The sequence below is a fragment of the Sinohyriopsis cumingii genome, chromosome 2 (genome assembly GCF_028554795.1).
Source record: "Sinohyriopsis cumingii isolate HCF-2022 chromosome 2, ASM2855479v2, whole genome shotgun sequence".
Classification (NCBI taxonomy): domain Eukaryota; kingdom Metazoa; phylum Mollusca; class Bivalvia; order Unionida; family Unionidae; genus Sinohyriopsis; species Sinohyriopsis cumingii.
In genome coordinates, this window is record NC_142962.1 from 73,908,286 (window position 1) to 73,917,387 (window position 9,102).

At 36.8% G+C, this 9,102-nt stretch overlaps 1 protein-coding gene across 7 annotated transcripts in view; it reads right to left on the minus strand.

Annotated features, from left to right (window-relative positions):
* Positions 1-6,220, minus strand: part of LOC149805180 (serine/threonine-protein phosphatase 2A 56 kDa regulatory subunit delta isoform-like) — a 123,277-nt gene extending 117,057 nt beyond the window's left edge. For all 7 annotated transcript variants that reach the window (XM_089948137.1, XM_089948111.1, XM_089948136.1 and 4 more), the window contains exons 1-2: positions 6,123-6,220; positions 5,890-5,958 (exon numbers count right to left, since the gene is read on the minus strand). In XM_089948137.1, the coding sequence (XP_089804263.1) occupies positions 5,890-5,958; positions 6,123-6,149 (96 nt within the window). In that variant the 5' untranslated portion in view covers positions 6,150-6,220. The remainder of the gene's footprint in view (positions 1-5,889; positions 5,959-6,122) is intronic.
* Positions 6,221-9,102: the final 2,882 nt, after the last annotated feature.

Here is a 9,102-nt window from a genome sequence, read left to right on the forward strand (position 1 = left end):
ACCATTGATATAGTTTTAAAACTGTCTTTATAATTATGTTACAGATCAAATCATCTGTCACTTTGTTGGTAACAACAAACCAGTCTTGTCACAATTAAAATATCCTTGCTGTCATATCCCCTGTTCATATCGTTTTGTCTTTTGTTCCAATCTTTGACAACTTCATTATTAACATCAGTTGATTCTCCACTAAGGAGAGAACACTTAATATTGTGTCGCACTTGAAATCTGTGCAACCATCTGTTACTTGTGGTAAAGTCGTCATATCCCAATTCAACTGACACAATTGCTGCCTTTTCTCGTCATTCTACAAACATCTCCTGGCTCAAATAATCTTCCTTTCTCTGTCCATTTCACCTTCCCACTTCTGCAGAATTGTTTCTTTATCTTTCACGATATTTTTTATCTGAGTCTTTCCGACATTAGTTTTCTGCAAGGATCCTCGACCCCCCCCCCACCTCTCGGTCAGTTGAATTACTTTCACTTTCTCTTCTAAACTGAGTTTTTCTTTTCCTCGATGATATGTTGAGCTTTTGCAGTAAGTTATTCATGTTGCCAACTACAACACTGATAAAACAATTTGTTATGCATCTAAACAAATTGTCGTGTGTTTTTAAAGGAAGTGATCTTGTCACGTGATTCATTAGTCAGTCTGGTACCCTATTGTTTTTATACATTTCTTTACACTAAGTGAGCTGTGTGTTTTTAAAAAAAGTGACCTTGTCATGCGATTCATTAGTCGCAGTCTGGTGCCCTATTGTTTTTATACATTTCCTTACACTAAGTAAGAGAAGCCAAAATGGTTTCTATATGTACCATTAACATGTACGCAGATTTGACCTTGTGGCTGTTAGGATTTGTAATTTTGACAATTATTGTCAGTAGTAACAGCCACTAATTATCAAAGTGAACAAGCTCAACATTTTACTAAGGGAAGCCATAAAGACTATCAAACCATTTTTCCTGCTGACTTGTGTATTGTACATAGATGCTGTTACTTCTCAATTGTTACTACTGTTCAATAATTGCAATCTTAGCACTTATCAGAGAGATAAAACTGGACATCTTATGATAACACAGCAGTAAGGCTAATTGGATTACATGTACTTATCCTTTTGTATGGATTAAAATTTGAGTCTTTCTTGGCTTTATGGAATAAATGTGGCTTCTCTTGAGGCATAAATGATATAATATTAACCTTAGTGCCATAATAGTGGTACATGTACTTTAGTCAGCACTTCTTTCAGTAACGAAAACCTGACACCGGGAAACAGAAATCGGATTACTTAACCCTTTACCTCATGCAAGCGTCTTTGGACGCCCCTACTCCATTCGCATGGAAGAGCCTTTTGACGCCTCTCCAAGATTGGCATGGAAGTGCCTTTTGACGTCTGCTGTAAACATCAGCCATTTTGAGCTACTTTTCGTAGCGCCACCTTCGGGGGAAAACCCCCCTTTTAGATAATACATTCATTTCTGCGAATGACAATTACGTCAGATCACGTGGTCGCTATTCATGCACTGGTCGATCTCTGCTATTTAAAGTAACTGGGTCATAATCTCCACTCTTCAAAATGGCAGCCGTAGATTTCATTCAGTACGTACAAACTTTTCACGATTAGAATAACAACCACGAAAGATTCAATAAATTAGGTAAAGTCTCTGATATTGATGTAAGCAGCAATTAGTTTTTATAAATTATCAAATTCAGATGACTTAGTGATGTAGACGCACACGAAAACCTTGTAAATTTCGAGTATCGGAAATGGCAGCTACAGTTGGTCATGCGGCCTCACTGACATGACGGTGAACGAGTTCTCTCTCGATTCTGAAGCACATAAAAATTCTTCCGTGAAAAATAATCACACAGCTATAACAATCGGACTTTACTCTTAAATTTCTCCACATATATGTGTACCAAAAAGGTAAAATGGTTAAAATTGCTGATAACTCTTTACCTTCTGCTAACGCATATATGCGACCATAAAAATAGCCTTGTAACCCCAGAGACGCATATACAAGCTACTAATAATACTCTCTCTGTCCCGGCTGGCTCATTCATGCATTTCCGGACAAGGGTTGGGAAACCCCGATACGCATATACACATTTCATATTAAAGCTTTGTATTGGATGAAATTACAAACATCCATTCTCATTTATAATATTTAGCCAATGAAAATAGTCCTTACATAAAATGAGGAACGTATTCTATTAGTAGTTTAACAGCATATAAGCAGAAAATTCTATTGAAAACGAGGTCATTTGTGACAGTAAAACAAAATGTCAACATTCATGTATTCCGACGACGATTCTGATGACGTTTTGGACATTAGTATATGTCCTGTTTCGACACCTGACATTTCAGATTTATCTGAAACGCGAGACAATCAAATCTGGTGGGAACACGTGAGACCGATAAATGTGGACGACTTTACAGCAGTTTCAGAGCCAGCATTTATTGTAGAAGAAAATGCAAGGGAAATATATTTCTTTTTACGTGCTATTTATTTTCCTGCAGCAACATCAGAAATGGTTTATTTTTGTATCATGTGACTATTTGAAGGCACCGCTGTCTTCTTTTCTTCTGCTCTTCTCCTAAGAGCATTTGACTCTGTGACAAGCACAATGAGTCCTTTTAACTCTGCTTCTTCTGCCTTCTGAACAAAGGAAGTATGTAGGCTGGCAATGTCAGATTCAAGACGCAGCTTTCTGGCTCTAAGTTCTTCCACTTGATCCATGGCTAACTCCCGTTTCTTTCCTTTTCCAATCTTCTCTTCATGCTCCTCCTCTGCTTTCTTCTTATCCAGATTGGCAGGGTACTTGTCTTGCAGAGGAGGCATATGTCATCATTTCATTGCTAATGATGATTTCCAATCATCCCCTGCTTTTCTCATTGTGCCAATGATTAGCCTTTGAGCTCTGAAGCTTTCTCTACTGAGGTTCTCAAAAGATACCTCTTTGCTGACAAAAAATCCTCTCTCCAGCGTTGCCTGCCCACGTGACAACAACATTTTCTGGAAAACATTCCAAAATTCAAGATATTCCTTTCTTTTGGAAAGGACAGAATAAAACACTTCATCAAGGTTGTCATCTGTTCTTATGAAGCATTTCCATACTGAGTCAATATTAAATCACATCAGGACACTACTTCTCTTCATGCTTCACACATAATTCTGAGGACCCTACGGAGTTTTGCTACTCCCTTTTCCTTATCTGACAATGTATGAAATGCATTTCGTTTACATGTTTTATCCTTTTCCAGCCATTCCTTGTATTTCTCTTGTTAAAGTCAGACATTGTTGAAAGAGCAAGACCTTGCATTTTTAGACATGAGGTGAAACAAAACTGAAGACATAAATTGACTGAACAAATTCTGAATCCTCAAGCATGTGTTACTTTCACGCACTTTCTCTACAGAGTGAGTGAGTGCTTGTTCAATGTAACCAAAATTCAACTGGCTGAAGTCTTGTTTTTAAAAAAATCGTGAATTAGTGTAATGAACATTCTGATTGGCCAAAGCTGATGGAAACTGAACGATTCATCAAAAGAAACAAGCCAGGAAACGGCTTACATCTGATTCTAATGACCATAGGCAAATTTATTTGTGATTATAACAATAATAATAATGATAATAATTATAATAATATTAATAATAATAATGAGGACTTTGTATAGCGCCTAATCTTTAGAAGCTCTAAGCACTTTACAACATGAGATAACACATAAAAACATATATAATGATATGATTACAAAAAACAAACACCATAAAATTAGAAAACAAGAAACGTGCTGAAAATAGTTATGGTGCTGACTTCCTTTGATAAAGAGTGTAGCCGGCTTGCTTTGGTGAAGAGTGCATGTGTTATTTAAGTCTCTGCCAAGACCAACTTTGGATGGACAAACAAATGCTCATTTGTTATTGTGGCGGCAATGAAACTGAATGGGTCAAAAGAAAGAAACCAGGAAAACAATAGTCTGACTATACATCCACGTTTGTTTGTACCCCCCTGTGATTTCAGTAATGAAAACGTTTAATGTGATAAAAAGTACACAGAACAAAGTCAATTGAATCATTGATTTATAATTTATAACCTTACTGTGACTAGAATGGCACTTATACAGGCATCCCCTGCACCTTTCATGCTTAACGGACTTTCCATACTAACATGGCACCATATTGCATACACTATGGGCTACTTTATTTCCATCATACATAATATGTAGTTCATCCTATTCGGTAACTGCCAGACTATTCCATAAAGTAACATAACGTTGAGAGTTTGGAATTATATCCCTTTGCACATATGAAAATAGAAATTAAACTGCTTGTTATATTCGCATGAAAGGCAAATTTGTTGTCTTTCGTTTCCTTTGCCTTATTCGACCTTGTGAATATCAGAAGCAGACATCATATGTATGTTCATCAGTAATTGTACACACACCCCTTTGCTGAAAATGGACTTGTCCAGGAACTGGAAATGGATCTCGAACATGTCCATCTATTATACTGAAAACTTCTGTTAAGCATGAAATGTGCAGATGATGATGGTGTTAGGGCCACTCTACTCAGTGTCAGGTTTGACATATAAATCAATGAATGAATTGACTAAGTTCCCTGCACTTTTTATCTAAGGTTTCCAATATTGAAATCAGTAGGGGGGTACAAACAAATGGGCTGGTATAGTCAGACTATACATCAAAATCTAATAACCTTGGACAATTTTATTTGTGATTATGGAAAGAAATTAAAAAATTTGGGTTTAGTTAAATTTTCAAAGACTTCTAAATATCTGCTAGATTTTCCCAAACTTTTAAGGCCTTGAAAATGCTACCTCATTTTTCCTAAACTATCAAAGACCTTCAAAGACCATACAAACGCTGTTAAAGTTTGCTAGGGTGGCTAGTAAGCAACTACCCTATGCTGACACCAAATGGAATTGGCAAATTCCAACTTTCGATAAGCAATGACCTTACACCCCAACATAAACATCCAAATATAAAAAAGGGGTGGCAAGGGTCAGAGGAATCTCATACTAGTAAAAGTCATACTGGTCATGATGGCATTCAAAACCTTCTATTCCAGTAACAAATGTTACTGTTAGAATCTGATTACAGAAATTTAAATGGCAATTATTCACTTTCTTTGGATCCTCATAATTCCATATTTTGTTAATGTCATCATTTACACACCCCAAGAAGCATGTACAACAAAATCAATGTTAAGTTATGCAGACAGTTTGGGAAGAGGTTAACTTAAAGATATGATCCAGCACAAACCTGATTGAATGTTGTGTCTGTGATGTTGCAATAAAAGTAGCTTGTGCTGAAAACAAATTCACATTGCCCTGTTATTGTAATGATAGGCCCAACATCTATCTTCTTGACCCAGTTTAGTACCCGACAACCATTGCAAAAGTCAACATTGATCAATATTTTTCTCTGGAGTTTTTTTATTTATACAAGGTGTTGTGCATTTAACGGCCAGGATTGAATGGAGACTGGTTAATCTACTTTCATATTAAATTTTCGAACAACAATTAATATTTAATTTAATTTTAATAAATGTGCTTACATGACCACATTGACATACACATTAAGTTTGTCATAATGTAGCCATGGGTGGGGGTAGACTAAAACAAGACCTTAACCGACTCCTGTCAAAACTGAGGTGAAAGAGCACATCATGCATAGTATCAATTATTCATGATTAAAATATACAACGTGTCCATTTATTTTAACTATTATGGGGACGTGACATGTCAATGGTCATGATTGCTGATCAACTTGTAATGATATTGAAATTCCGCCATGTTGAATATCATAGATCAATATGGCGGCCTTTCACATGGGGCCAAACCGATGGCAACAGGGTCTGATAAAATAATTACCTCATTTTCAACGCTTTCCGCATTCTCCTTCCCGCTTGTTTTAGCACTACCCGTTGCTTTAGTAGTTGTCTGGAAGTAGAAAATTTGAAAGGGGGTCAAATTCCAACCGCACTTGCCTTCGGTCTAGTTTAAGATAAACATTTGTGATTTCCAGATCTCTAAAAATAACATATTACTGGTGTAAAAAAAATGGTACAGGGTTTATTGCACATTATCTTCATATAGAAACTCACCTTTTCTTTTTTGGTTTTATTGGGCATTTCGGAAAGGAATGCTATCCCCCCGAAGTGATAGCTCTTCCATGTAGCAATGTATGAAGATCACTTCAACACCAAACATGGGGTTTGATTGGATATGTCCAGTCACATGGTAGTGCTAGGTTTTTTCTAATGGTCATGTGATCAAACTTTGGGCAACTATAGACTTGTTAGCGTACGTTAAATATACAATAGATGAACAGGATAGTAGGAAAGTAAACTTACAATAGATAGCGGCAACATAACCTATGTTACTCTCAAAACAAAGGTGTCTTGGGGACACAGCATTTACAATTAAGGCGTTAAAACGGACAGCGTCATAGGTAATCACTCGAAATCGACAAGAGCACCACTTTAAGTAGCGCTTGTCTTTATAATCTCGAAAATGACATGATGACCATAAGATCCGTTTTTAAGAGACAGCTGTCAGTTAAAGTGGAAGACAGAATAAAATACACCTTTCGGGTATGTCGTATGTTTAGTTCACTAATACTTTCCGTGTGTCATCAGTGGAGGAACTGTTTAAACAACTGGACATGGTTTACCGATACATAATGCATTAAAGAGACAGACAACTTTTGACAGAGACACGACCGATAACATCAAGTTCTCACACTTGTAAACATTCGAAGGACAGCGTTTAAGACAGTCCTCCAGCACAAAATACTTTTTTTTTTTAATTTTTTTTTTTAATTTAAAGATTAACCCACCTGTACATCAAGTAGAGTGTCTATGTGAGTGAAGAACACAACTGCATTCATTCTCTTCTGGAAGGCCTAACATTTGAACATCATCTGAAAAAATGTATGGAAAAAAAATATATATATATATATATGTGTGTGTGTGTGTGTGTGTGTGTGTGTGTGTGTGATCCAAAAGAATTAACATTCGATATATACCGAAATTGTCTTTTTCATCACAAGAAATATATGAAGTGATGAATATAATGAATTTGCTCATATCATGCAATTACGAGATGTACTGGATCAAAAAATGAACCAAGTATTATGTTATGTGGTTCTTTCAAATACATTTGTAAGCATCTAAAAACTGATTGTTTTGAATGCTAACCTGAAACAAAATATGCATGCATTTGGTGAGCACCAACATTTAGTTTCTGTTTAGTTTATCAGGAAATACATTGTTGTACATTAGCACGTGTACGACCGCTACCGTGAAATTTGTAAATTTTTTTAATAATTTTTAAATCAAGCCAGATGCAGTGAATATGGCAGTGTCAAAACTGTAAACCATTTCCTTTCTAATTTATATGGGTTTTTCATTGTTCATCTAATAATTACTTATTGCTTTCTGAAATTGTTATATCTGTTGAAACTCTCGTGAACAAACAAATCTTCTGTTGTCACAGATATTTGTTATTTTGCTGTAATGAACAACTAATGTGAAGCACTTTCTCCACTATTTTTAAAGAAGTGTCATTAGGCTCGTTTTGGATTTTGTTTACCTTTTTGGGTCACAACCTCTTTTACTTATTTAGCAAGCAATCTACATACTACTTGCAACCCGTGGATTATTGGCATCGATAAACTACGTAAGTGAAGTGACCCAAGCAAGCAGCTAGAGCAAGGGTTGGCAAACTATGGCCCGCGGGCCGCGCCAAGGGTTTTCATGCGGCCTAGGAACAAGTCATCATTCGCACTGACTCTGTTTATGTTACTCTGTTTATCAAATAAAGGTGCTTCTTTTGAAGTGTAAGTTTAAGTTTTCAGATATTAACAACATATTAGCAACTGAAAAATAATTAGATGTTATTTAGAAAAACCTTTTGTGTTTGCTATTTGAAATATTAATTATTTTACTTAATGAACTATGCGGCCCGCGACATGGTGTAAATTTTATGTATGCGGCACTTGCACTGGAAAGTTTGCCCACCTCTGAGCTAGAGGCACATAGTGACGAAGAGAAGTGACCAGGAAGTCCGCCATTGACACTCACATCCTCAACCGTGATCCACTTCCCAATGCTAGATTTGCGATTTTTTTATAGAAAAAGCATCTGTGAATTTCCTTACCGTGATGCATTTGAATAATACAGTTTATAATACAGTCACGTCCTCATATTGTGTACGATGTCGTGCAAAAACACATACCGCAAATCCAACTCGAATTCAAACACGAAATGAACGATCAGCGATTACTGGAGCTATGTGTTCGAAAGAAATTCATATATTTTTTTTTTAAATGTCGGCGGTGATATCCAGGCTACATTAACAAAGTTACCGGGAACGCCACTGAGTAAATGTCCAAGTGAAAAACAAATACCTGGATACAGTTATTGTGGGCCTGGTACCCAGCTTTTTTTAAAATACGATTTGATTCTAACAACCAACAAAAGAAACACCAGTTAATCATTCTGATGCTGCGTGTTACCAACGTGACCTTGTTTAATAAGACATCAAATGATATCCGTGCACGTCAACGTGCCAGCGTGGATATCGTCGATCTGTATGCAGCTGGAAAGTTGCAAGTTGCACAACGTCGTGCTACTGACCCGGTATGGTCCGTTGACGTGTTTACGATTTCGGAACATATTGATACTCGAAGACAACCAACACGTTATCATTTGGGGTCAATTAATGGAAAAGCAGCAAAGCTACCCAGTCGAGCATTTGTGAGAGAGGAATCGCAAGTCGTTTCAGCAAATACGAACTACCATCAAGATCAGTTTTGATCCACTAGTGGATGTCCTTGGATATTAATCACGTTGACGTGTCAGTGGTAAATTGATTCGCAATTGTATGAAGTCCATACGCATAGGTCATTCCATCGAGGAGTATTCATCGTTTGGTACCAAGCGGAGACAGTTTTCACTTTAGTGCATAAGTATGCACCCATGCGATGACACCGTATCATACATGCCGTGTGTGCGAATTCATGTCGGTCTCGAAGACATTCCAAGTACATATCATGATTCAGATCTTTCTGCAAAATAACCC